The sequence below is a fragment of the Prionailurus bengalensis genome, chromosome D4 (assembly GCF_016509475.1).
Source record: "Prionailurus bengalensis isolate Pbe53 chromosome D4, Fcat_Pben_1.1_paternal_pri, whole genome shotgun sequence".
NCBI lineage: Eukaryota > Metazoa > Chordata > Mammalia > Carnivora > Felidae > Prionailurus > Prionailurus bengalensis.
Genome location: NC_057359.1, coordinates 2,942,469 through 2,969,566, shown reverse-complemented (window position 1 = coordinate 2,969,566; position 27,098 = coordinate 2,942,469). Strand labels below are relative to the sequence as shown.

At 62.0% G+C, this 27,098-nt stretch overlaps 2 protein-coding genes across 15 annotated transcripts in view; one reads left to right on the top strand and one right to left on the bottom strand.

Moving 5' to 3' along the window:
* The window catches only part of SEMA4D (semaphorin 4D), a 95,734-nt gene extending 83,809 nt beyond the window's left edge, over positions 1-11,925 (top strand). For 4 of the 5 annotated variants that reach the window (XM_043566800.1, XM_043566802.1, XM_043566803.1 and 1 more), the window contains exon 15: positions 69-2,250. In XM_043566800.1, coding sequence (XP_043422735.1) covers positions 69-994 — 926 coding nt within the window. In that variant the 3' untranslated portion in view covers positions 995-2,250. Of the gene's footprint in view, positions 1-68; positions 2,251-2,425; positions 2,633-8,286; positions 8,497-10,061; positions 10,160-10,700 lie in introns of those variants that run through there. The other variant, XM_043566804.1, reaches the window with a different exon arrangement.
* Positions 11,926-13,168: 1,243 nt separating this feature from the next.
* The window catches only part of SECISBP2 (SECIS binding protein 2), a 40,590-nt gene continuing 26,660 nt past the window's right edge, over positions 13,169-27,098 (bottom strand). For all 10 annotated transcript variants that reach the window (XM_043567085.1, XM_043567076.1, XM_043567083.1 and 7 more), the window contains 7 exons: positions 21,739-21,902; positions 21,137-21,272; positions 19,733-19,883; positions 19,039-19,259; positions 14,775-14,929; positions 14,373-14,544; positions 13,169-14,030 (listed from right to left, as the gene is read on the bottom strand). In XM_043567085.1, coding sequence (XP_043423020.1) covers positions 13,927-14,030; positions 14,373-14,544; positions 14,775-14,929; positions 19,039-19,259; positions 19,733-19,883; positions 21,137-21,272; positions 21,739-21,902 — 1,103 coding nt within the window. In that variant the 3' untranslated portion in view covers positions 13,169-13,926. The remainder of the gene's footprint in view (positions 14,031-14,372; positions 14,545-14,774; positions 14,930-19,038; positions 19,260-19,732; positions 19,884-21,136; positions 21,273-21,738; positions 21,903-27,098) is intronic.

Here is a 27,098-nt window from a genome sequence, read left to right as displayed (position 1 = left end):
TATTTTTAGAAGGAGCTGAGTAGCGAGCCGCGTTGTTGATGCTGTGCACGTTTATTTTGATGTTCCAGATAAAAGTAAAGAAAGTTTCCGGCAGCATTTTTTCAAGCACGGCGGCACAGCGGAACTCAAATGCTCCCAAAAGTCCAACCTGGCCCGGGTGGTGTGGAAGTTCCGGGACGGCGTGCTCGACGCCGACGGCCCCAAGTACAGCCTGGTGGGCAGGAAGCACCTGCTCATCTTCAACCTGTCGGAGGGGGACAGCGGCGTGTACCAGTGCCTGTCGGAGGAGCGGGTCCGCAACCAGACGGTCCTGCGGGTGCTGGCCAAGCACGTGCTGGAGGTGAAGACGGCCCCGAGGGCCACAGAGGCCCCCGCCTCGCCGGGCGCCCGGACGGAAGGCGGGAGGACCACCGCCCGGGCGGTGACGGAGCCCACCCGCGGCCCCCCGCCGCAGACCTCCGCCGCGCGGGTCCCCGTGCCCGGGGCCGTCGCCCCGCCGCCCAGCCCCGCGCCCACGGGCACGTCCTGCGAACCGAAGATCGTCATCAACACGGTCCCCCAGGTGCACTCGGAGAAGACGATGTATCTGCAGTCCAGCGACAACCGTCTGCTCATGTTCCTCTTCCTCCTCTTCTTCCTGCTGTGCCTCTGCCTCGTGTCCTACAACTGCTACAAGGGCTACCTGCCCGGGCAGTGCCTGAAGTTCCGCTCCGCCGTGCTGCTGGGGAAGAAGCAGCCCGTGGCGGACTTCTCCGAGTTCGAGCAGAGCGCCAAGGAGACGCTGGTGGAGCCGGGCAGCTTCTCCCAGCAGAACGGGGGGCAGCCGCGGCCGGCCCTGGACACGGGCTACGAGACGGAGCAGGACACCATGGCCAGCAGGGTGCCCACCGACAGGGAGGACTCGCAGAGGCTGGACGACCTCCCGGCCAGGGACGGGCCCTTCGACGTCAAGTGTGAGCTGAAGTACGCCGACTCGGACGCGGACGGGGACTGAGTCACCGCCGGGAGCCCGCGTCAGCACGCCTGTCCTGTGTCTTGTCTCTTGCGTCGAGCTTGTGATTTGGTCTTCGTCCTTTCGGAAAACGGCGAGCATCGCCTCCCGGTCCCCCGCCGGGCCGCGGCGTGAGACGCCCCCGCGGGCGGCACGTGGGGCCGGGCTGTCCCCGGCCCACGGAAGTTCGCTCGCGCCTGGAGCGTCCCCTCCTCAGAGCAGCCACTGAAAGATCCTTGAATTCCAGATTGGAAATGACGTTTTTGTTTATCAGATTGGTAACTTATCGCCTGTTGTCCAGATTGGCACGAACCTTTGCTTCCCAGGAATTATTTTTTATGGTTTTGCTTTTCTCGTGTTAGGTCGTTTCTGTTTTAAATCACCGAAGCAGACGTTCCAATATTGCGAAGATGTGCATCTTCCAGGTTTTGTTGTACGTTAGGGGAAAGATACAGCTTACGTTGCTTACGATTCTCAGGGATAAACTTACTTTGGGTAAATGTGTTCTCTACCTTTTAGACACGTAGACGAAACCATCTCTTGAGTACACGTTTTTTTTTTTTAATTTTATTCCTTGAGGGAAGCGTCCTTTTCAGAGAGATTTTCTTTCTGTGGTTTTTTCTTCCCCCCTCTTGTTTTAACTCTTTCAAAGAACAGAAGACGGTGGAAGGCTGGCCCGTGAACCAGGCGGGGCCTTGAGCGCGGGTCGGCGGAGCCGGCTGGCCCCGAGCGGAGGGAGCGTGCGTTTTGCCATCGGATGCCCACGGCCACGGCTTGAAACCTCCCGTGCAGATGGACGGACGGACGTTCACCGGGCATCCGCAGTCACGTCTGGCTTCTGTCTCCCGTCCACCGCCCACCCGGACGACCCGCTCGGCCGAACCGAGCTGTCCGCGCCTTCCGGCAAGCAGGACCGCGGTGGCCGGACTGGCCTGTGTCCCCACGAGGCCTGGCGGCTCGTGACCCCACGCCCCACGGCCCCGCGTGGCCCGGCGCTATCCTCGAAGGTGCGAGTGGGCGAGACGGTTCAATCTCCACCTGTTGCTTCCCGTGCGCCGAGAAGGCTCTCTTTCCCGTGGCGAGGAGCAGTGACCTCTGGATCTGTGTGCCTGCGTGGACAGTGTTGTCTTAAGCATGATAGGACTCGACCGTTGTGGTGTACACATTTGTGTTTTATAAGATTTCCTTTGTTTTTATTTTTCTACTTTGAATTGTATACATTTGAAAAGTAACCGAATAAACGAGCAGCTTATATCCTCGGCGCGGGCACGTGGTTCGCTGCGGCGGGGACGGTGTGTGACCGGCGGGCGGGTCTCGGGGCGGCCTCGGTCCCCTTTCTTTTCCTGTCTCTGCTTCCCTTCTCTGGCGTGCAGGCCCCGAGCCTCGTGACGTCTGCCTCAGCGGCCTCTCTCTTTTCTGTCCTCTGTCTCGCAGCCTCGTCTCTGCCCTTCCCTCCTCCGGGGTCCTCCTCCCTGTCCTGTCGGGGCCCCGGCTCATCTTCCTCTCCCCGAAGCCCCTGGCCGGCCTCGGCCTCGGGGCCTGACCGCAGCCCGCGGGTCGCCTTGCTGCCGCCCTTCCTGAGCGACCAGGCCCAGCACGTGCATGCCCTGGGGACCTTCCACCTCTTCTGCCAGGCCACAGGTGAGCAGGGCGCCTGTCGGGCGGCGGGTGGGGGGCAGGGCCCCTGACAGAACACCCTTCCTGCGGCTTCTCCCACGAGGAGCCAGATGTTCACCGTCGCAGGCCCGGCAGCCCACGGTCGGTCGGTCTGTCGCGGATCTCGGCCTCCTCAGCCCCAGGGCCCCACGGCGGGCCGGGCTTGGCCCCGAGACCTCGGTTTGCCAGTCGCCCGTGTGCAGGGCTCCTCGAGCGTCTGCCGACAACTCGGGGGTCCGCCTCTGTGTCATTTGGAGGTTGCAGACGTCGCTCCGGAGCCTCCAGAAGGGGCGTCCCCATGGCTCGCGTGGCGATGCTGACGCGCACGGCGGGCTGGGAGGGACCCGGAGGCGTCTCCGCTGTGCCGCGGCCGTGCCGCTGGTCAGTAGCTGCAGGGAGAAAACGGGCGGTGTGTGGTTGCCCCGAGGGGACGAGTAGGGCCACAGAGAGAAAAAGAACAAACCTGTTTCTTTTTGAGACTTTCGGCGGCGAGAAGCCGCTCCGGGTATGAGCCGGTCCCACGAACTCCTGCGTGCCGGGGGGAGCGCGGGGGAAGTTGCCCGGTGGGTGGGGCGCTGTGGAGACGCACCTTCAGGGCGGGTCCGTGTGGCCCCGGGTCGCCAGGCCCGGGCCGGGGCCCAGCCTGTGCTGGGTCCCCCACAGGGCTGTTGGGCCGCGCGATTTCCCGTGGGGCCTCCCAGGCCCTCCATGCAGGGGCCGCCGTCCTCCACGGGCACACTCGGGGGCCTCCCCGTCGCTGGGAGAGCAGGGGTCGCACGACCAGGGGAGGGGCCCAGAGCCAAACGCTTTGAAACGTGGCTTCTCTAGGAGGTGCCCGTTAGCGGGCGCAGGTGCACTCGTGAGCCGTCCTTGTGACTCGGGGGCTGAGAGCGGTGTCTGGGCCAGAGCGGGGAGCACGGGGACCCCGTGCAGGGCCGTGGTGACGGGGCTGGCGGCAGCCGGGGAGCAGAGGGGCGCGGTTCCCAGGCAGCCAGGGCAGGGGGCACCGCTGGCCGTGGGGCGGGTCACCTGGAGCCACTCCACCCTCCCTGCCCTTCTGCTGCTGAAGTCTGAGAGCCGGAGGGGCATTTCTTCCTCCCGACTTCCTGGCTCTTGTCAGGCTCCCAGGTGAGGCCCCGGGGGCCGAGGATGGGGCCCACGGTTGGCGGCTCACAGCCCGAGGGGACGAGAGAGGTGGGCAGCGTGGGGAGAGAGGGCAGTGACGGGGTGGACTGAGCGGAGGGACCGCAGCCCCCGCCCCCTCCCCCCACGCCCCCATGCTCCTTGCTTTCTGTCCCACCTGGACCTCCCGTTCCACGAGGCTCCCCCTGAGGCTGTGAGGCAGCCTGGGAAGGACCGGCTATTCCCAGGGGTCCCGATGTGTCCTGTGCCACCCAGAGGGAGGGCCGTGCATCCTCGTGAGGCCTGCTAGGCAGCGGTGACAGAGGCGGGTGCTAGAGACCCTGCAGTGGCCACCCCAGCCTCCCGAGCGCTCGCTTCTTTCTCCTTGACCCGCCAAGCTCACTGGCATTGGGTCCCCTGGTGACACGTGCACATCCAGACACCTGTTCCCCTAAACCCAGCCCACAGGACAGCGCTAGCTGGTTGTGCGAGCGGCTGTCCAAGCACGTGGTTTCCAAAATGACGGCGTCTCTGGCCCTCTCTTCCCTCGGGTCAAGGAAGGGGCTGGAACTCGGGACCAAGTTCCAGGCCGCTCTGGCTGAAGGCACCTCCCTCTCAAGGGTACCGTCCAGGCGGTCCCCAAGTGGTCTGCAAGCGGTCTCCCTCCTGCCTGAGGGGGGTCACTGGTGTCACAGTGGCAGGGGCTGTGGTCCGAGCAATGCCACGTGGACTGTTGGGACGGGCACAGCCTCGGAGCCGTGTGACTCAGCGGGCTTCTCTGCTCACCGTGTCCCCGGTCCTCTCTGGGCTGTCCCAGCAGAGCGCGTGTGTGCGTGCGTGCGTGCCGCGGCGGGCTGCGGGCTGTGCTTTGTGGCCACGTCTCTGTTCGTAGGGCCCTGGCCTGAGCGTGGGGAGGAGCAACCCGGGGTCCGGAGCGGGTCTCCCAGCCAGCCGCTCCCTCGGGGGAGCCGTGCGCACCCGTCGGGAGGTGGCAAAACACGGGCAAGGGGAGGAGGGGGTCTCGAGCCGCAGAGACTCGGGCAGGCTTGTGGTCGTGTTTGGCGTTCCAGAAGTCACGAATGCGTGTTCCTCGTGGCGGAATTAGTTCAGATAAGCACAGAAGTCACCCGCACTGCAGGCGAGCAGGCTGAGCGGCACTCGGAGACACGGGTGTAAATCGCGTCTGAGGACGGAGCCCGTGCTTCTTACACAAGCGGAATCTGTCGTGTCTGCCCCGCGGGCCCTGCTGCATCCCTGACGTGACCGAGCTTCTAAGTCAGACGCGTGTCTCTTTTAAAGCTGAGGACGATCCCCTGTACTTCAGGGGCCGCGTGGCTGTTCGGGGTTTTGGTGGCTTAACTACGGTGGTAGAAACAAGCGCCCTTTCAGGGGCTGCAGGGGTAGCAGAGGGTGCCCGGCCCAAGTCCCTGATCTCCCACGGTGGCCGTGGGTGCTAGTGTTTTGGGGCGCGGCTGGGCCCTGGGGGTAGTTGACGTGAGCCGGTCATCTTCCAGAAGGGTCAGAAGCCCGTCCGTGGGCGGGTGAGGCAGATCTGTGACCTTGCCGGGGTCTCCGTCCTCAGCATGGAGGGCGTGGTTTCGCTAGAAGCTGTGTGTCTTCCGTCGTGACGACACGCGTGCCTGTACGCAGCCGTCCTCGTGTGTGGGACGGCCACGGTGGCTGGCACCTAAGAGGCTGGGCGACTGGGCTGCTGACCCCTGCCCCCCACGGGTTTGTCTGTAAAGCGCCTTTTGCCACATGCAGTTCCAGAGGTCGGGACCTGGATATTCTGGGGGTCACTCTTCAGCTGGCCCCAGGGTGTGGATAGCTTGTGACAGCGAAGCATGGGGCACTCTGAGGAAGAAGGTGGGACTCTGACAGAACTGCGGTGCCGGAGGCCCAGGAAGCGCCCCCCCCCCCTCCTCCCACGTTTGGATCCTGATTTTCTGTGCAGGTGTGGACCCGGCCCGCAAGACAGCGCCCGCAGAGGGTCCCCTCCAGTGGGAAGTAGCGTGCGTGGGGACACATGCGTGGGGACAGCTGGAGGAAGGATCACCCCTGGGGCCCCTACTGGGGATGTAGCCCAAGGACAGGGGCTGCACCCATCCCACACACCCCCTCAACTTGGGGCTCTCCCAGCCCCGAGGGGCTCTGGTTTTGTCACGGAGCAGGGTCAGCTCTGCGCTGGCGGCCCCCTCGGCTGGCGTGGGGCAGGCTGGGGGCAGGGTGGAGGCAGCGGCCCCGCCGTGTCCCTCATCCCTTGTGGCTGCAGACCCGGGGGCAGAGGGGTCGCCCTGCCCGGGGGCATGTGCTGGCTCTGCCGCCTGGTTGTAACTGTCGCTTTCCCTCCCTGCCCTCATCTGCGTTCAGGAGCTGGATAGCTTTAAAAAACAGTAAGTGCAACGTAAGTACTCTTAAACATTTTTAGTGCTTTACTGTGCTGAACACACGCTGAAAGGGTATTTACCAATGCTGAGTTTAAGGGTTTCGGGATACAAGGGCACGTGGTGTTTCCCGATACAAGGGCATGTGGTGTTTCCCCTACGGGCCATTCTCCAAGGCACCTTGGGTCATCTGGGGATTTTGCTCCTGAAGGGTCCTGGCCATATGGCTTGGGGTGACAATTCGGCTCTGGCTCAAGCCACCCCAGCTGTTTGTCCTAAGGATGCAGGAGAACCTTCCAGAAGCTCCTGTGACCCATGCTGGTGGCTCCAGTCCTGGGCGGGTCTCCATGAAGGTCACCATTGGACAGTGGGGATGAGGGGGAGTCCAGGCCTCTCTGGAACCGACTTCGGTGTCTATTCACAGAAAACTTCACGTTCTCGATCACAGTGCCCCACGAGAACCCCTTTTAAATTTGACCCCACCGAGGGGCTGTCCAGGAACGTGGTGGCGGGCGGTACGCCCAGCAGTGAAGGAGGCTGTGTGTGCCAACTGATGGGCAGGTGCACGCAGACACGTGTGTGTATGCAAGTCTGTGCACACACCTGCAAGTGCCCTCAGGTGTGTGTGCATATGTGTGATACACAACATGGAACTATTCACAGGTAGAGGGCAGAACACTTGGGGAAAAACCAATGGTGCAGGTGGAAGAAAAACCCAGAAATCCTGCCCAGGACACAGTCCACGGGGGCCTGTCCACGAGGCCAGGGGGGCCAGTGCACTGCTGCGCGAGACCCTTTTGAACGCCTTCTGGAATTTGTTTTAGAGCCTGCGGCACATTCTTTCCAACAGCGTGTTTTACGCCGGCTGTAAAAGGATGCGTCCTACCGCATCCGAAGCTCCAGGAAGTGGTTTAAGCACCTCAAATTCTCTGAGGGCAGCACCACCAGCACGACGGCCACGTAGGCCTTCTTGGCGGGCCCCCGCGGGAACGTGCACGCGCTCCTGCATGCACAGCCATAGGCAAGTAGGCTCCCGCACACAGGCTCCCCCCGCTCCCCTGCACACGGGCTCCTGCAAGGACTCCCACACACACACAGGCACACCCCCCCGACACTCCCCTGCACGTGCACTCCCGTGCACACGTGCTCCTGCACACCCAGCGCTATTGCTTCGTGTACTGGGCTTTAGCCCTTGGCCCCACGGATTCCTCCTTGCTCCACATACAGACCTAGTCCTTCCTCTGCTGACCAACCTCCACGACACTGCAGTTCAGGTCATCCCTGGGTGGTTGGCAACTACATACAATTTTTTTTTTTTTTTGAGACAGAGATTGAGTGAGTGTGTGTGTGCATGAGCAGGGGAGGAGCAGAGAGAATCCCAAGCAGATTCCACACTGTCAGCACAGAGCCCAATGTGGGGCTCGATCCCACAAACTGTGGGATCATGACCTGAGCTGAAATTGAGTTGATGGTGAACTGAGCTACCAGGTGCCCCAGAATCTTGACTTTAGAAACAGGGCTCTCAGGGAGATCATGGCCAGGAGGGGCTGGCTTTGGTCTAGGTCGGCTCACAGCCCACCCCCTGGTGCCGTGCCGCCTGGCACAGGCAGAGAGGAGGGGGCGGTGGGGACGGAGGGGGTCTTCGGCCCTTCTCAGTGCCCTGCCCCCAACTTAGGTTCTGGGGAGGCAGGGGCGGCCCCCACGGAAGCAGAGGTTCTGGTCACAGATGGGAGCAGGGCTGGGAGGTGGAGTTCCCAGGCACAGACCCTCCGTGCAGAATGGACGCCTGGCCCAGGGCACGGTCACCGGGCACTCCATGGGGGAGGTGCCCCCTGACGGCCTCAGCGTGTGCTGCACGGCACCGAGTTTTGGTTTGAAAGGACATCTGAGGTGAAGGAGCAGGGAGCCCGGGGGAGGGCAGTGAGGGCCCGCCTCTTCTCCCGGGGTCACACGCCTCCTCCGGGGACACAAGGACTGGCATGGAAGCTGTCCTGCCCCTCACCGTGGGTCCAGCTGGGACAACAGAGGCCCCTGGCGTGGGTGGCTCCACACCGCCTGTCCCCACCCCGGTTCCCATGGGTCCTCGGTGGGAGTCCGGGGGCCACCGGGTAGAGATGGTGTGTGTGTCCCCAGGGCCCGCAGACGTCCACTTTGTCTGGGAGAAGAACGGCCGAGAACTGGAGATGTGCGTCCCCACGCAGACCCACGCGCTGCCCGACGGCAGGGCCCACGTGCTCAGCTGGCTGCGAGACGCCATCCGAGAAAGCGCCGAGTACCGCTGCTCCGTCCTGTCCTCTGCGGGCAACGGGACCTCCAAAGTGCGGGTGACCGTCGTGAGACACGGTGAGTGGCCCCCGCCCCTACCGCGCTCCCAGCTCCGACGGCGGGCGTGCTGGTGCCCTGGCGGCCGGCAGAAGGGAGGAGCGTGTGGCCCGTGCCCGGCCAGCCTCCCCGGCACTGGTGGCGCTTCCGCACCCACCTCCTGCCACCCGTTTACTCCTTGGCGCGTCTGGGACGCCGGTCCTGAGAGCCCGCGTCTCCCTTCTCTGTCCCCAAGTCCCCTCCCCTGCCACGTGGAGGCCTGCCTCACGTCACGTCCGCATGCTTTGCGCACGGCCGCCCAGGCCTGCTGGGGGTTTCCCACCCGGCCGGCCCGGGGGGCCGCTGGAAGCCTGCTCCTCCTCGGGGAGGTGTGGACACTTGTTTCCTCCACTCCACTCTACTTCCTGTGCTCTTTCTGGACCCGTTTCCCGAGCCGTTGGCCGCCTGTGAGGCAGCGCATGTGCAAAGGGCCCGGCCCCCCACCCGAGCGTCTGGCCTCCCCGTGGCTGGCCTGGGGTCCCGCTTTCTCAGGTCTGCTCAGTTTCCACGGGTGCCTCTGCTTTTCAGATTCCAGGTTTTTGGGGTTTCCTCTTCTGTCCGCTTGCGAGAGTTTACGTTTAGGGCCCTGCTGAAAAGGTCCCTGTCCTTCCAGTACAGGAATGGGGAGAGAAAGTAGTAATTGCAAAGCTCTCCCGGCGGGAATCCCTGTTCTTCCCCTTTCTGGAAGGTGTCCTGCCTGCCTGCGTCAGGTAAACCGAATCTTCACGTGAACACAGGGGCAGCACTGTCCGCAAAGAGCTGAGCGGAAACACAGAAACCACCATGCTCACCCGTCACCCCGGCTGCCTGGGAGGCAGGCTCTGGTCCTCGGTTCACAGACGGTGACCCGACCTTGATCTCGGGTGGCGGGCTAGGACGTGAGCACAGTCGGGACATCTCGGGACGTGCCTGCCTGCCCACCCAGCCTGTCGTGTCTACTGACGGGGGTGCCAGGGCAGGGGTGTTAGGAACGCAGGGACTCTCTCAGGACGGGAGTCCCTGCAGGGTCCCCTGGGGCTAAGGACCCCTGAAGGTGCCTCTGGAGCCCAGGCCCCGGCCCAGTCCTGCTCAAGGAGTAAGTTCCGCTTTACGTCTCATGGGCTCAGGTCCCTGGCGCTCACTTCTGAAACGAGCAACACGGGCCACGGGCAGAGCAGGGACCTGGTGCGTTTCTGTTTCCAAACAACCACAGCTGTCTGGCCTGTGCCACCCTCACAGCCCCACAGATCAAGCTCCCGTGGCCTCCTGGGGGAGGTCCCTGCATCACCCCAAAACGTGGAGGGAGAGCGCCTTTCCTGCCTGGACAGGACTCACGCAGGATGAGGACGGGACCGGCGTGACCCTGGGGCTGGTGGCCTGGGGAAGGGCAGGAGGGGGCTGCTGACCGTGGAAGTCCCCACAGCCAGGAGGCGAGGCCAGAGGAGTGAGCGCCTCACCCGCTACCGAACCAGAGACCCGGCTCTCAGAATGGCCTCGGCGGCCTGCACGCACCCACCGTGCCTCAGAGGCCGGCAAGGCTGACAGCCGGCGCCCCACTTGTCTTGCAGAGGCGACCCACCAGGAGCAGTGGACCAGAGAGCTGGCCGCCTGGAAGGCTGTGGCTGGGGAGCACGACCGCATGATGCACAGCTGGAGGAAGGCGTGGGTGTGTGGCCGGGCCCAGGGTGGGCAGGGGCTGGCGGGGTGGGTCCTGCTGGGACCCCACGTGTGTGCTCTTGGCCCACAGTCACTCTGCTTTCTGTAACCTGCAGCCTCTGGGCTCCAGGCAGATCCCTGGGAAGGGTCAGCATGGCGGGGGGGGAGAGGGGGGAACAGATGCAGGGGAGGGCCCGCTGGCTGCACCCCCTCTTGGTGGGGGGACTGCTGTCCCAGCAGTGAGGAGATAGGACAGGTATACCCAGCTCCCGGGTCGCTAATGCAGCCGGGAGGGCAGCTACAAGGCCAGAGATTTACCGGAGGAGACACCCTGTGGCTCGAACACAGGCCTTCAGACGTGAGCTCTCTCCTTGCTGCCAACACAGGCTGAGCGTTTGTGAGTCCTGCAAACTTAGCCCGCATGGGCCCCCTTCCTTGAAGGCCCTCCTAGACCCAAAGGAGGTACACGTGGTCCCGTGTCTACGACAGTGGGGGGAGCGGGAAGGGCACGTGTTCTGCCAGGAACTCACAGTTCTGCACTGTTCTTTCAGGAAAGCTGTGACAAGGGCGCCCTTTAGGCCCCAGGACGTGGTGCTGACTCCCAGCCGAGCCCGCGGCCACTGGAGAGACCCCAGGACAGTGGCTGCCACATTGCCTACTGAGATGTGACCATACCCCAGCTTCTGTGACAGAATCCAGAACCTGTGTTAAAAAGTTAGGTGCTTATGTGGGACAGAAGGGTCTGGCAGAAACAGGAAGCCAGGACAGTTCCTGAGCTACAGACAGACCTGGAATAGGTAGACGGTGGTGTGCGTGACGGGTCCTCTTCCAGAAACACTGCTGTTGCGCTCCGCGGCCACTCCGCGTCACCGGGGCGATTTCCTGGTTCAGCACGGGCAGGAGCCCCGCGTTAGCCCGGCTGCTGCTTGCCACCTTCCCGCAGGGCTGCTGAATTGCCACATGGCAGGGACAGGGCGTCCAGGCCAGTGGCAGGAACTGGCCTCCAACCTCGGGTGACCACGAGGTCCGACCCAGGGACCACAGGGACTGAAGGCCTCGTGGGCTTCCTCCCCGGCTCCCTCATGGTCTCAGGGCGCCGGGCTGCTTTAGAAAGTTCTGCGGGACCCGAGCTTGCAGGAGGCGCAGGAGCCGGCAGGTCGGTCCAGGTTCCTCTGGGTGGCGCCACCTGGCGGGTGCGTCCACATGGAGCCTAACGCCACACAGCCTGACCTCAAGGACACCTCCCGCTTACAGAACGGCGGCTTTTAACGGAATGCACGTACCAGAAAACCAAAGCCTCTGTTCAAAGCAGAGCTGTGGCTCCCCATGACCCAGCACACGGACATCGCCTCCGCTCGCAACCTCAGCCTGCGGCCAGGCCCCTCGTTACGAAGCCACACACGTGTCCCGCCGGCTACGTGCGGGATCCGCCGTGAACGCGACTTCCTGAGGACGGCCGGCTGGGGCCAGATCCGCCCCGCTCACGCCATTACCCGTGGCGACAGCATTTGCCGTGGAAGGCCGCGGGCGCGCAGCGTGGGTTCCCGAGCAGGTGCGGCTCCGGCCGCCCGGGGAGGCCACGAGGGCTCTGAGCCCGGGACCTCCGGGTGCCGCTCGCCGTGTCTGCGAGGCTCGCCCACGTGCGCTGTAGCCCGAGCGCTCTCGTGCCCAACAGAAAGCGGGACGCGGTCAGCCCCCGGGGAGGGCTCTGCTGGGAAACGTGGTTAGGAGGCATGTGCTTCTCTGCGCTGGTGAGAAAAATAAAACTAAACCGGACGAGGTGTGTGCGCTTCCTGCGGCACCGTCGGCACCGCGCGGGCCGCCGTGTCACCTGTGGCAGGAGCCTCTGCTGGGGAGGTGATGCGACCAGGCCAGCCCCAGCGCTGAGTCACACGAGGAGCACCAGACCCCCTCCCCTGAGCTCCACGGGCCCAGGGCTGGGGCTCTGAACACAGGGCCAGCATCCCCCGCCGAAATTCTTCAGTTTAACGTTCTCCCTATAGGTTACCTCTGGAAATGTCTCTCTCCATAATCTGAGTTCTATACCCATGACAGCAAACTTGGGACATGCTGACCGGGGACAGCAGGAAAAGCCCTGCCCACGCCACTCCTCCTGGCCCCCAAGGGAGAACCCTGGGGACAGGACTGAGGGCCTGGGCGGCCTCACTGCACGTCTCCCCACTTAATTTTAATTAGTTATCTACTTAAAGTTTATATATTTTTTTTTTAATTTTTTTTTCAACATTTATTTATTTTTGGGACAGAGAGAGACAGAGCATGAACGGGGGAGGGGCAGAGAGAGAGGGAAACACAGAATCGGAAACAGGCTCCAGGCTCTGAGCCATCAGCCCAGAGCCCGATGCGGGGCTCGAACTCACGGACCGCGAGATCGTTACCTGGCTGAAGTCGGACGCTTAACCGACTGCGCCACCCAGGCGCCCCAAAGTTTATATATTTTGAGAGAGTAAGACTGTGCAGAGGGAGGGGCAGAGAGAGAACATCCCAAGCAGGCTCCGTGCTGTCAGCACAGAGCCCGACACGGGGCTCAATCCCATGAACCAGGAGATGGTGATCTGAGCCCTGAGCCGAAATCAAGAGTGGTCGCTAAGCCGACCAAGCCCCCCGTTTAAACAGCTCAGGACGCAAACAGAGAAGCAGACACACACTAGGAGCAGCCAGTGTCCAGAAGACAGGACAGCCTGGTGTCTGACACGTCCACACCACAGGCCGCTTCTGTCGTCACTCACTCTGGCTCGCCACAAGCCACTCGCCTCTCGGGTACAGCACGTGACATGACCGATCTCACCTAAAAGTGTTTGCAAAGCCAACGCGAGTCGTTGCTGAGCTGAGCACCAGTGAAGCCCCGCCTGTGCCGCTTGCTGTGTGACAGGAGAGGAGCAGGCCGGGCAGGGTTCGGGCACACAAACCCCGCCCCGCTCGGGCCCCTGCCATTCAAGCCACAGCACCGAGGGGCGCGGGCCAGGCCGCGGGGGCCCCACGAGCCTGAGCTGGCCAGAGGTGCAGGGCTCTCAAATCATCACTCTTTATTCCAGATAAATACGCCCTCCTACAGGAGAGCACGCGGGCAACATCCTGCTGGCCTCCCAGACAGAAACCACGGTCACAATATGTTCGTTTACGAGAGAAAGAAAGGATTTGTAGATTATCAAAACTGAAATTTAGGAACTTCAATATACATCGCTTCTTTGAAAAATAAAGACAAAAAGGAATAATCCGGATCAAGAGGTCACAGATTAAAGAACCAATTTTCCCTCTGAGGCTCATTTTAGCAAATCCTCCAAGTATCCCCACATCTTCCAGCCAGAAAGCCAGGTCCCCAGCAAGTCCCCTGCCTCAAAAGCGGCCCCGCCCCGCCCGGCTACTGCTTTGCGGCCCTGCTGGGTCCGTGGCCAAGAGCAGTGGCCAAGAGCAGCGACCCGGCCGTGACCCCACGGCTCCTTCCACAAACGAACGTGGCTCAGCTCTGCCACATCGGAGGCGGTTCCTTCACGGCAAAGAACTCCGAGCAGCACACACATTCCAGTCCTTTCCAGACTCCGCGTGCTCAGAGACCCAAAGCCACGACTTCGGAATTTTTGGAAAGGTTCCCGCCAGCACACCCGAACGCCCGTCCCCGGGATGCACATCTCGGATTCGCCTCCCAATCGAACAGCCACACAGAATACACGAGGCCAAGAAGAACTGTGAAGAAGGCCCCAGAGTCTTCCACACCCCCCTTCCTCACCCCAAATACACAACACACCCCGAGGAGTCTTCCTATAAGTTCAGGTTCATCATCTGCGAGGTTGAAGCCTCCAGAGAGTCCTCCAGCTCCAGGGCACCCCGACTGTAGGCTTCTAGGTGTTCTCTCCAGATTTCCACTAGAAGGGAGACAGCGGCATAGCTAAGGGACAGGCTCCTCCGGGAGGCGTGCCGCCCGGGGCTCAGTCCCCACTCGGGCCTGGCACGGACTCCCCCAGCCAGCCATCAGCACACACTGGCCTCAGGACAGCGCTGTCCTCACGGCCACACTCCACTCAGGTGCCATCTGCCCCGAGGTCTGTGTGGGACCAGCTCTCGGGACACCAGGCGGGACCCGAGCCGGCCTTCAGCAGCGGGCCCTGCCGCGGGGTGGCCGTGCTGCTGTCCTGGGCGCTCCGCCCATTCCCACCTCCCCCCGCCACGTCCCCGCACATCTCCGCCCCCGGCCCCCCCGCACTCACTGTAGCGCGGCTCATCTCTCCCGGCGGCAGGAGCAGGGGGGCCCTGCGGGGGCGGGCTGCCCGGGGCCGGGGGCCCAGGCTCCCCCGCCAGCTCCTGGCGTGCGTTCTCCAGCATGGTCTTGTACGCCTGCCGGGCGGCCATCGTCAGCTCCACCATCCTGTGGAACTGGTCCTGGGACGGAAGCGAGGGCACAGGTGACGCCCCCTCCCCACGGGGGGGACTAAGGGTCTCTGCCCGTCGGGGACGGCGCCCTCCCTGGGGAAGCAGAGGGACGGCCGGCGGGGACGCTGGCCACGTGAGGCGTCTCTGAGCAGCGGCGAGCTCAGAGCCGATTCAGAATCGCCGCACGTGCCCTGTGGGCCCCGGGCTCGGGGCTGCCCTGCCGGGGACGCCCGGCTCACCTGGGCCCCGTCGTAGCTGAAGATGCCCACCACGCTGACAGGGACAGCCTTGTTCAAACTGCGCCCCAGAGCCTTGCGGTTGAGAGCGAACACGAAAGGGATGTTCTGCTCGCAGGCATAACCGATGATGGTGTGCAGGGTATCGTCCAGCCCGCCTGGTCAGGGACAACAACCGACGGGAAACGCGTCACACGCAGCGTAGCAGTGACCCTGGTCGCAAAGGGCTTTTTTCTACAGACAGCAACACGGGCCAGCCACTCTCTAGTCAAGCGGGGGCCCGTGCCGCACGTCACCGGGACGAGCCGGTCACTGCCAGGGCGTGGCCACCCTCGAGGCAGAGCGCAACTCTCCAAAAGAGGCACTCCCTCAACGTACTAAAACACGTCTGCGTCGTCATCCTAACGGACCGTGAAGTCTCAGTCTTCTAGAAGTGTCTCTGGACCCAGTTCCCACATGGGCGGGGGCCACGCCACCAAGCAATTCTGAGACCACACTGGCCGTGCGAGAATTCCGCCCCTCCCGACACTCTTGCCTGGAGAGCGTGTCAGACCGCACAGGGTGGGTCTGTCCCAGGAGACCCCCCTCCCCCCGGCCCCACCTCTGGTGCCCGCACACGTCCCTGCGTTCCCCAAGCTCTGGACCAAGGGGCGACACGCTGCGGGGCCCCACACCCTCTCCTTCCATTATTCTAAGTTGCTAGAGGCTCACAGCGCTCACCCCAGAAAAGCCTTGCTCACGTTTGCCCAGTTTATTAAAGGACGTGACAAAGATCTCGAGTCGCCAGAGCGGGAAGAGACGCACAGGGAGGCCATGCCCACTCCGGGTGCGCCACTACCCCGGCGTCTCCTGTGCACCAACCGGGAAGCTCCCCTACCCCAGTCCGGGCGGGACTGTGGAGGCTTCCAGACTAGTCATAGGATCCACTAAGTCGTGGGCTCCACCCCACCCCCTCCCTGGGGGCCAAGGGTAGGGGCCAGACTGGGACCCAGGTTCCAACCCTCTCATTTCTCGGCTGGCTCTCTTGGCAACCAGCCCCAGCTTGGGCGGGGTCCAAAAATCACCTCATTAACGTAACAAAACACCTTTCTTGTGGTCCTGGGAAACTCCAAGGATGTGGGGAACTGTGAGCCAGAAACCATGGACAAAGGCCAAACAGGAAGGAGAAATCTATTCTGGTCACGTGAATGAGCCAACTGCGCTTAGTGTTCACTCAACACTCGCTGTGTCTCAGGCCACTGGTCACCTGTCCCCTGTGTATCAGCTCCCGTGTGCAAGGGACGGGCTGCACCCCACATACAGAGGTCACTGAGGGTCCTACACCAACGGGCGGGCCGCAGGCTCACCACCCACCCTGCCTCCGAGCGAGGCACCAAGGACTCTGTGTGCAGGTGACGCGCCCGCCACCCCCAAACCTTTACTACAAGACAGCTGCACGTGGGTGTCTGTGCACAAGTCACACACACCTAACGAGTCCTCACGAAGGCCAGCAGTGCCATCAAGGGTGGGTGTGGACAGCCACCAAAGACCACAGCAGGTAGGACCAGGTTTATCAAGATCTACAGAGCAGCTTCAAGGTGCTCCGGGAACAAAGATTACAAAGGGGCCTGTGCTCTGGGACACAGTGGTCCCGGGACCACACACCACTTCTGTGTTCACCTGAAACTTCTGAAATACTCTCACTACAGTTAGGATTTTTTTTTTTTTTTTTTGAGGAAAAATAACACGACAGAAATATCCAAGTGAGAAGAAGCCTTTTGAAAAAGGGAACTACCGTCAGGCTAGCCTCACCAGGTAGGAGAGCTTGCTGTAATAAGGTGGGTTCCAGAAGCGACCCTACTGTGTGGGACTGACCGCTGTTGGGGAGAGCACTGTGAAGCAGAGGAAAGAGGACAACTGGGTCGGCCTCTGGAAAGACCCATCTGAAATGAAATATAGTCTACCTAAACACAAAAATGAAAACGTGGAAGAACTAAGAAAAATGATGTAAAAAAACCTTTAATAACCTTGGAGTGCTGTGATTGAGAAATGGCATAAAACCTAGAGCCAATTAAAAAAACAAGAATAAAAGACACCAACATCATAACAACACCCAGGATCCTCGCGTGGCCAAAACGATGTTTTGAAAACAGGCAAATGACAAACCAGGAAAGTACAACTCTTACCCAAGGAGCTTTCCTATTATATAAAAAGGCACACGTCAGTATTAAAAAGATCAACATCCCCAAACACGAGTGGGCGAAGAACATGAGCCAACAGTTCCCAGGAAAGTGCAAAGCTGCCCCCCACCTACACAGAAGGTTCTGGGTGCAGGTGCGTAACCCACACGACCCCCAAATGCACCAGCCCTTTCGTCCTCGAGATGTCCCCACCAGAAAGGACAGCATGCACAGCGCATCCCTGTGCAGCACTAGAGACGTCCAGAAACCACCAGAACATCCCTAAGTCCCGTCCGAGCAACACAAGTGTGTGCAGAGTTACGAGCTGGCTCCCCAGACAGACCATCAAGCTAAAAACCAAGGTGCCAACAGGGCCAGGACCAAATCTCTCTCTCTCTCTCTCCTCTCTCACACACACACACGCGCGCGCAGACACCATCAAGGACACGTCAAATGTGGGAATGGTGGCTCCTCTGGGGGTCAGGAGGAATCTGGAGGGCTTACCCCTCAAAAGAAAGGAGCGCCAGCACCGGGCTTGCTGCGGGGTCCTGGCCCAGCTCCTCTGTGCACAGACAGACCCCCGTGTGGAGCACCTAATATCTGCCTGGGGAGAAAACGTTGCCCATGTCCCCCAGCACCTGGCCCCTAGTTACGTAGAACTATTTGATTTTCTTCCGAGAGAAACTTCTTGAAAGCATACACCGCAGCACTGGGAACCGGGTCAATCTGCAACCAGTCTGATTAACATTTAAGCTCCACATCCCTCCATTCTGCCCAGACCCTGGCCCAGATGCATGCGGGGACCAGGGAAGCATGCTCTGGGGGCAGAACCATCCAAGGACTAGCACTTCTGGGCCGACAGGAGGTGAGCGCACAGGAGGGGAGGCGGGCGTGCTCCTTAGCCACAACCACAGCGAGCTATTCCCCACTTACTGCTAGAAACTGCGGGAGCCCCCTCTGGCCCGTGTCCCCCACCCCTAGAGCTGACCACAAATGCCAGGGCCCCTCTGGTCCATGTCCCCCACCCCCAGGGCTGACCACAAATGCCAGGGCCCCCCTTTACCCTGTGTCCCCCACCCCCAGAGCTGACCACAAATGCCGGGGCCCCCCTCTGGCCTGTGTTCCCCACCCCCAGAGCTGACCACACATGCCAGGGCCCCTCTGGTCCATGTCCCCCACCCCCAGGGCTGACCACAAATGCCAGGGCCCCCCTTTGCCCTGTGTCCCCCACCCCCAGAGCTGACCACAAATGCCGGGGCCCCCCTCTGGCCTGTGTCCCCCACCCCCAGAGCTGACCACACATGCCAGGGCCCCTCTGGTCCATGTCCCTGTCCCCCACACCCGGCGTTGACCACAAATGCTATGTAAGCAGCGACACCATGGGCACTGTCCCTTCAAAGGGCTGCTTCTCAGGGGACCCATGGCCAGAGCCACAACTTGGGTCTCGGGAGGGCTCCCCACACACCGCCGTGAGAGGGGCTATGGGGCAGGCACGAGGGGGCTCATGCTGAACACCACCTCCCTCTGTGAGTCAGGCTGGGCACAGGGTGTCCACAACCAGCCGCCCATAAATCCCCTGGGAGGGACACCCCTGGGTGCGGATGGTGAATGGGCTCCCCGGGTGGACGACACCCCCCGCGTGTGTTCCATGTGACTCCCCGGGAGAGACTCTGGGACGGTCCGCTGCTCCCAGCCCTCAGTGTCCGCGAGAGCGGAGAGCCCCCCGCCCCCAGGTGTGACCTCCCAGTGCTCAGACGAGACAACCGAGACGAACAGAACGCTCAGACAGCTGCCACTTAAAACTCAAGTTCAGAATCGGCAGACGAAAGGCCCCTTGAGCAGACGCGGCACTCGCGCACAGTCCCAGGCCGCCTTACCAAGCGGTCCCTGTAAAACGACCACAAGCCGCCGGCTCCCTCTTCCTCGGACACACGGACGAGACGCAGTAAGTTCCTCTGGCCTCAAAGCAAAGAGGCCGCAGCCTCGGCGGGAACACAGAGCGGGGCCCCGGGTGGGCAGGTGGCCCCCTGGAAACGGCCCCCGATCACAGGCGGGGAGAAGCCGCCCCGGCTGCGGCTGTGCAGGGACGACACGGCCCAGCTCGTTACCTTTCGACTGGATCTTCTCACAGTTGGGGGAGATGATGATGCACTTCAGCTTCCTGAGCTTCAGGTGCTTGAGCACCTCCCTCAGCCCCAGCACCAGCCGGCGCTTGGTCTTGGCCTTGACCGGATCCTTCTGGTACATCCGGTCTTGGAAGCGCACCAGCTCTCTGAGCAGGTCCGTGACGCAGGCGTCCACCTCCTTGCTCAGCATCTGGCTGCAGTAACTGAAAGAAAGGGGCCGAGGCAGCTGCGGCAGCCGCACAGCCCTCCAGGGGCCAAAGACCCGGGGCTCCCAGCCCACTGGGTTTCGTGTCCTCCCTGAGCCCCGACCACAAGGGACAGAGCCACTGTGCCCGGCTCCCCCAGCGGCCCGCCACTGAGCCCCACAGCAGCTGCTGCTCACAAAACCCACACCCCGAGTGTGGACTGTGCCCTGGAAGGAGGCGGGCTCCCGAGAAAGCAGAGCACGAGACGGAGCCGGCCGCTCCCCGCTCATGCCCCCGCAACGCCAACCTCGACTGCACAGCGCCTCTGCCTTCACACCAGCAGGACAAACACCCCGCAGATCAGGTGGCCGGACGTGGGGTCAGGACGAGGACGGAAACCGGGCCTGGCCCCACGGCCGGGGCACGTCACGACAGGAGGGCCCGGCACTCAACGCCAGAGCAAGCACCACCCGCCCCGGACGGTCACTCACTCCCGGAATCTCCGGCTGTGGATCCTGGGGCAGCCGGCGCCGTCGGGGACCGGGCAGAGGCCGTCCGCCTCCTTCTGGGACTCGGTTCTCGGCGGCTCTTCTGACTTGCGTTGCCCCGTGGGAGTGGGGGCCGCCGACTCCTCCGTCCCCTCTGCGACGCCACAGAGAAAGAGGCCGTGGCACGCACCTGCGGGCTGGGGGCTCCAGAGCAGCCCCGTCACAATGCCACCGCTGGACGCCACACCGGGCGGGCTGGTGACGCGACGCATGCTGACGGCTTGGGAGAAACAGGACCACCTCCCGCTCTGCTCCCTCCCCAACCCGACTTAGCCACTGACGATGGCTGGAGGGACACTCCTACAATTTACCATGTTAGCCGTCCCGAAACGGGCAGTTCAGTTGTCAGATTTAATTTTGAAATTTAACCTGAAGTTCGTATCGCCCAGTTTTAAATTACACAGTTCTTGACTCTTCATACAAAACGGTTCAGACGGCTTCTTCAGCAAATGACCCTTTGGTGAGATCCAAACTCAAACATCCCAACTACGAGCTTCAAGCTCATGGTCCCCGTGACTTCTGGAGACTTCCAAGTACACGGGAGGGGACACGTCACCAGAGGAGTCTGCCCACCAGGACAGCACATGTGACGGACGACGTCTGGGGGGCGGACCCGGAAAAGCCCCGGGAAGCCCGCCTGGCAGAAGGCATCTAAGGGTGGATGGCAGTGGACCCCCAAGCCCAGAGCCCCTCCAGGCACATGCCGACAGGAGGGGGTGCCCACATCCTACACACACACACGCACACACACTGCCGGTGCCCCTGCTTCTGGTGACCCCAGAGCGGAAACTCCCTGGACGCCCACCTGCCACGTGGCCTGTGAACACACCCCAGTGCCACGCGGCAGGGGACTACCGCCACAGGCCACAGACACGCCGCGGGCTGGAGGGGCACAGGTGGCAGGATTCCCCTGGAACAAAGTCTGGGTGAGGCCCCGGGCCGAGGGCACGGGGGCTGCTGTGCTTCTGAGCCGGGCGCCGTGCTCGCTCTGTGAGAAGTCCGCAAACCGCAGGCTCACACTCCGTGTCCTGCTCTGAGCGCGTAGCTCAGTAGAAGCTCCCGAGCGTGTTCTCCACACGGCACCACGACCCACGCTGCTGGGAGAACTGCCCTGCACTTACTGGCGGTCACCGTCACGGCCACTTCAGGTCGCGGGAACCGTTCGAGGACTCACGGATTGCCCTGGGGACCTCGCCCCGCTGTCCCCGAAGCCTGGAGCACAGGCGCCGGGAGATGTGTCCGCCCACGGGGGCTCCGACAACGACCCGCCTTCACGACCGGGCTCCCGATGGCCCCGCACACGGCCGCCCCCGCTGGAGCCCGCGGGGCAGCAAACGCGCTCCGTACCTGAGGGCTCGGCTTGTTCCAGGGCCTCGTCGCCACCGCTCTCTCCGTCCAGCGCGGCGTCACTGGCAGGAGCCGGGCTCACGGCGTTTTCTTGGAGACGCTGCTGCTTTCTCTCCTGCCGTTCTTTCAAAATAATCTTTAAAATTAAAGAAGCGATTAAAACACCGACACGCTTGTCCTCTTAAATGAAAAGCTCTCCTGCAAAACACGCCACCCGAGGTCAGCTCGCGGACACCGCGCCTCCCCGGGGCCTGCAGAGCCGGGCACGCTGGACCCGGGCCACCCTCCGCCGGCCGCGACAGCCCCAACGGGACCCGTATCCATGGAATCTAAACGGCAGGCAGATGACCCCAGGTGGGGTGAGAAGGAGGACGTCACGGCCAAGCACTCCCCGCCTGCAGCAGCAGGGGCGCCCTGCCACGTCCCCTCTGCCCTGTCACCCGGGGGGGACCGCTCTTCAGAGAACCACACACGCCTCTTCATAGGGCACATGCAAGGGGAGTCCACATCCACACGTAAAACGCTAGGGGACGGAAGACGTAACGCACACACAGGAGAGTCCTGGGTTTTCCCGCGCCCAGTTTCAAATGGCCACCCTGTACCTTCTTCAATGACGTCGGCTTCTTGGCCTTGGGGACCTCCCTCTGCTTCCCCTTCTTCATCAGCGGGGCGCTGGAGTCCAAGGGGTTGTGTGGGGTCTTCACCTGGCTGAAGTGGCCCTTCTTCCCCGACGCGGGGTCTCTGGAGAGAACCGGCACCGCCCCAACTGCCACACGGAGGGGACGCACTCATCAGGCCGCCGCCACACTGCCCGTCCGCCCGTGACCTCCCTCGCCCTCATCCAACGGATGCTCACACAACCCTGTCACGGGCAACGGCTCTCAGGGGAGTTCAGTGTCTTCTGGGGGAGATCCAAAAGAGCCATCAACTGATCTGGGGAGAAGCGTCGTCCTATCCCTGTGATGGCACCTGCACGCTGCCCGGGAGAGGGCAGACTGGGGGTGGGGTGGGCCCCCACCCTCCTGACACTAGGTATTTCCAGACAGCGCGTACTCACGACGGCTCTCCCAAGGAGTGCCTCCCCATTTCCAGCTGACCCTGCCTCTGCAGAAGGGGCCATGGGTTTCCACACATCCCTCCTCCCTCCCTAGCTTATAAGATTCTAGGAATTCTTCTGGCGGATTCTCGAGTTTTCCAGACATAAATGCACTCTCCTCGATCAGCTCCTGTGCAGCTGGTGACATCAGCCCACCATCCACACAAGATCACAGTTGTGCCTTGCCCATCCTGCTCCCCTTCCCAGCTCGTTCTGGCTGCGAGGAAACCCTCTTCCCTTTCTCTGGGACCATTTCCTCACACACACCCCAGAAAAGAGAACGGGACAACACCCCCCACGTCCCCACCATCCAGCGTCAAGGACCCCACTATCTCCCTGCCCTCCTCGGGTCTGGAATACAGAGGTTACTGGCGTCTTCCCTGGCGGCACGCCGGGTGCCCTGCTTCGGCACACAACGGGTCTGCACTCCGGCTCCAAGCCACCGCCGGCCCCGTGCAGCTGCTGGGATCTCCGAAGCCGTGCTCCCACGGTCGGTTTGAGACGTACAAGCGACGAGCCGTTCTTGAACCACCCCGTGCTGACCCTGCTCACATCCGCTCGCTCTGTCCCTAATGCCACCTCCCAAGGCAGGACCTCCGCCGGGCTCCTGTGACTCCCGCCACCTGGGCCCCTCCCGTCTGCCCTCCGCCAGGCGACTCTCCACACACGGCACGAGCGGGTCGCCTGGGATCCCTCCCACATGCACAGTGAAGACGCCAACCCCCAGCCCCAAGAGCAGCCACCAAGCGGGACACAACTGTCATGACCGATCACGTCAGCCCCCTCGGACGCGACCAAAGACTGACAGCAAATGACACAGCTCCACCGGTGCTCCGTCGAGGTCCGGTGGGAACAGCACGGTCTGGGGCATCCCGTCCAGGGTGCTCCCATTCTCCCCCTGCCGACAGCTGGCTGCACCAGGGCGGAGGAGCACCCGCGAAAACCTGCAGCTTCACGGTCTCTGCCGGAAGGGGCTGCTGGATTCAGAGCGTGAGCGTTCAGAGAGGTGACCCGGCAGCAGGCAGGACAGGCAGCCTCGGCGGTGGTCGTCTGCGGGCAAGCGGCAGGGCGAGAGCCAGGCCGCCCACATCCCTGCCGGCGACAGAGCCCTCGTGCGTGTGCAGGCATCACACGAGTCCCAGGGCCCCGAGCCACGGCCGGCCTGAGCACGGCCCGCAAGCGCACACACACCTGTGACCACACGGGTGGAGGCGCCTGTGCGATCTCCACGCGTTTGAGCACAACCTCCGGTGTGTGTGCCGTGCAGATGCAGGAGTGACCCCTGGAGCGCCACAGACAGTAGGAACAGGGAAAAGCCACCGAGCTGAGACACCAGCGAGCTCTCAGATTCAGACCTGCGCAGTTACTAAAAAATCCCCAACGAAACCACTGCCATCACTGCTCTCGGGGGTGGGGGTGGGGGGTGGCGGGATTCAGAATCCCGAGCTGTGACAACATGCTAACTAAAATGTTCGCTATCCTCAAGAAATTCTGAGACTTCCAGAAAAGGATGAGAAGAGAAGCGGGTGAGCGCTGCTAGCTGCGGGACGTGGCCGACGAGGGACTCGAGGCAAATGTGTGAGCACATCTGAAGCCAGGGATTCGGTGAACAGAAACCGTAGAGAGGGCCCCGCAGTAGACCTGACGCGGCAAAAACGCCAGTGAGGACGAAGAGGAATCAATACAAGCGATTCAGTTCCAAGAAAACACTCAAAGGGATTAAGAAACGCGACCCGACCTGAGGACAGTGGGGCGACGGCCCGCAGACTGATGCACGCATAACCTGGGGTGAGGGAGACGAGAGAAACGGGCCTGAAAGTTCCCGAGTCTGAGGAGAGCATCGGTGCCCAGAGCCAAGGCACAGCCAAGGCAGGGCGCACGGAGATAGATGCACACCACACTCACCCGGGCCCAGTGCCGAAGGTCGACCACAGAGAGCAGGGGGACAGCAGTTCACCACAACGGGAGCGGGACCAGGGGCACCTGCCGTCTCGCGGACGACAGTGGAGGCCAGAGCGCGACGGCACCCGGAGCACGGGCACTTGTGTTGGCCAGTCTCCCGGCGCCATTTTTCCAGTCAGATTTGCACCCCGTGTCTCTCTGCAGCAATTCGCACAAGATCTTAATCTTGTTCATCATTATTACTGCTTGTGGTGACCTGTGACCAGTGATCTTGGGACTTCCCACCGCAACTGTTCGGGGCCCCACGAACCACGCGCGTGTAAGACGCGGAACCTAATCGGTAAGTGTTATGCACTGACTGCTCTCCTGACCGGCCGTTCCCCGGTCTCTGTCCCCTTCCTTGGGCCCCCCCAGGCCCTGAGACACAGCGGCACTGAAATCAAGCCAGCTGACAATCCCGCCAATGGCCTCTACGTGCTCAGCCACAAGAAGGCCCGGTGAAAGCCGAGACGAGCCAAAGGCCTAGAGCTCTTGTGACCGCCACGGTGGTTCCTGAAGGGCGCTAACTGCCACTCCAGCGAACGCACGGACAGTAAGAAAGTAGAAGCGGGAGAGCCTGGGTGGCTAGGCCGGTAAAGCGTCCGACTCTTGATTTCGGTTCACGTCACCATCTCACAGTCACGAGATCAAGCCCTGCATCAGGCTCTGTGCTGGGACCTGCTCAAGATTCTCTCTCCCCCCTGCCCCTCCACCACTTGCATGCCCTTTCTAAATTTTTTTTTACTGTTTATTTTTGAGAGCGCGCACGCCCTAGCAGGCTGGCTGAAAACAGGCCTAGGGTATTCGGAAAGGGGGAGGGGCAGAGAGGGAGGGAGACACCGAATCCGAAACAGCCTCCAGGCTCTGAGCTGTCAGCACAAAGCCCAACGTGGGGCTCAAACCCATGAACCGAGAGATCGTGACCTGAGCCGAAGTCGGACACTTAACTGACAGAGCCACCCAGGTGCCCCTCTATTTCTTAACAGAAAAAAAAAAAAAAAAAGGGAAAACAGCCTTACTGCTGATGCAGAGAACGTTTTAGTGGTCTGGACAGAAGATGAAACCGGCCGCAGCCTTCCCTTCCGAGAAGCCTAACCCAGAGAAGCCTAACCCAGAGCGAGGCCCTGACTCTTCAGTCCCGTGAAGGCTGACAGAGGTGAGGAGCCTGCAGAGGACGAGTCTGAAGCGAGCGGAGGTGGTTTCCGGAGGTCTGAGGAAGGAGGCCGTCACCCCGACGTGGAAGTGCTGGAAGGGGCAGCTGCGGCAAGTTCTCTAGAGCATCCGGCTGAGGGAATCACGACGGCGGCCGCACTCACCGGCAGGTGTTCGGGGCCGAGGCCAGAGCCTCCCATAGGAAGAAGATGCCACCTAGGACTTCCCGTGGCTGGAGAGGAGAAGTCGGCGCCTGGCTTCAAAGCTTCCAAAGACGGGCCGGCCGTCTCATCGGGGCTAATGCGGCTGGTGACTTTAAGTTGAAGCCAATGCTCGTTGACCATTTTGAAAATCCTAGGGTCTTTTAAGGCTAAATCTTACTTCTGGGGAAGACAGCAGAGTAGGCGGGTCCTAGGCTCAGCCCATCCCATGGTTACACCTAGATAACAGCCGCGTGAGTGTAAATAACCCAGAAAAGGACCTGAAGACAGGCAGAACAGACTCTCCACAGCTAAATGTATGGAAGAGGCCACATCAAAGATGGTGGGAAGGGTGGAGACACGGCCTGGAGCCAAATGGACCTGTAGGACCGTCCACAGGAGGGAGAAATGCACCAGGTGCAGAGTGGAGAAGAGAGACCCCACACCAGACACCCAGAACCCACAGTGGGAAGATGAATCACCACACTTGGCTTTGAAAACCGGACAGGTCAAACACTGTGGGGTTCTTAGTCAAGCAGGGCACAGCACCTGAAACGTTAAGAATCAATAACTCTGCGCCGGGAGAACTGGAGGGCTACGGGAGACGGAGACCCACCCTCACAGAGACAGCACGGTAGCCTTGCGGAGATACAGCCTACAAGCAGCAGGCTGAAAACAGGCCTGGGGTATGCGGGAGGAAGATGCGTTTACTGATCTCAGAGCATGCGCCGGAGGGGCAGGGATCCTCGGAAGACTTCCCCCAGAACAAAAGAGCTGGCAGGTGCCATTTCCCTCCCCCACCCCCCAGCCGAGACACCCAGGAACCTGTGGGAACCAGCACAGAGTGAACACTCTCCACCTTTCTTGGTAACACTGTGTCCTGCCCACACCCCAGCCCTGCCCTCTCCTGAGGACCTGCCCCCCGACCCTGGCCTCGGCAGCTTTCTGGGGCAGAGATGCAGGCCCCCTCCCACAGTGGACTGGACCTTGCCAGCACTGAGCCCCTCACTCCCATGCTCTTCTGCAGACCTACCCCCTGCATCCAGGCCCGCCTCCGGGAGTTTTCCTTGTGCACCACAGGTCCCCAGTGGCAGCGGACCAGCAGGGACCTTGCTGGTATCAGGAGCTCCGCCCCAGAGCTCTCCGGTCAATCTCCCCCTCCAACGTGCCCTGGGCCCAAGCCCATCCAAACCAGTGCCACAAGCCAGGCAGTGAGCAAGCAACTCCACAAGAGCCCAGCACCACTCCCAAGTGACTCCTGCCCCAGGACAGGGGACAATCACCACACACACCGGTCCGACCGTGGCCCCAGCAGTGGGCAGGGGTCGGACATCTGGTCTGATTGCAGGACCCACCCACCAACACAAGCTTCTCAGGAGACAACACAGGGAAAGCTCCCTGCAGTTCGGTCGGTGCTACTGCATTGCTGGCAAACATCCGGTCTGACTCAAGCCTACAGCAGCCCCTGACTGGTGAGCTCACAACACTCACAACACTGTTTGGGACCAAACACTGCCCAAAACAGGCACAGAGAGCCACTGCAGACTGAAGGAAAAAGTGCCTAGGCCACAAC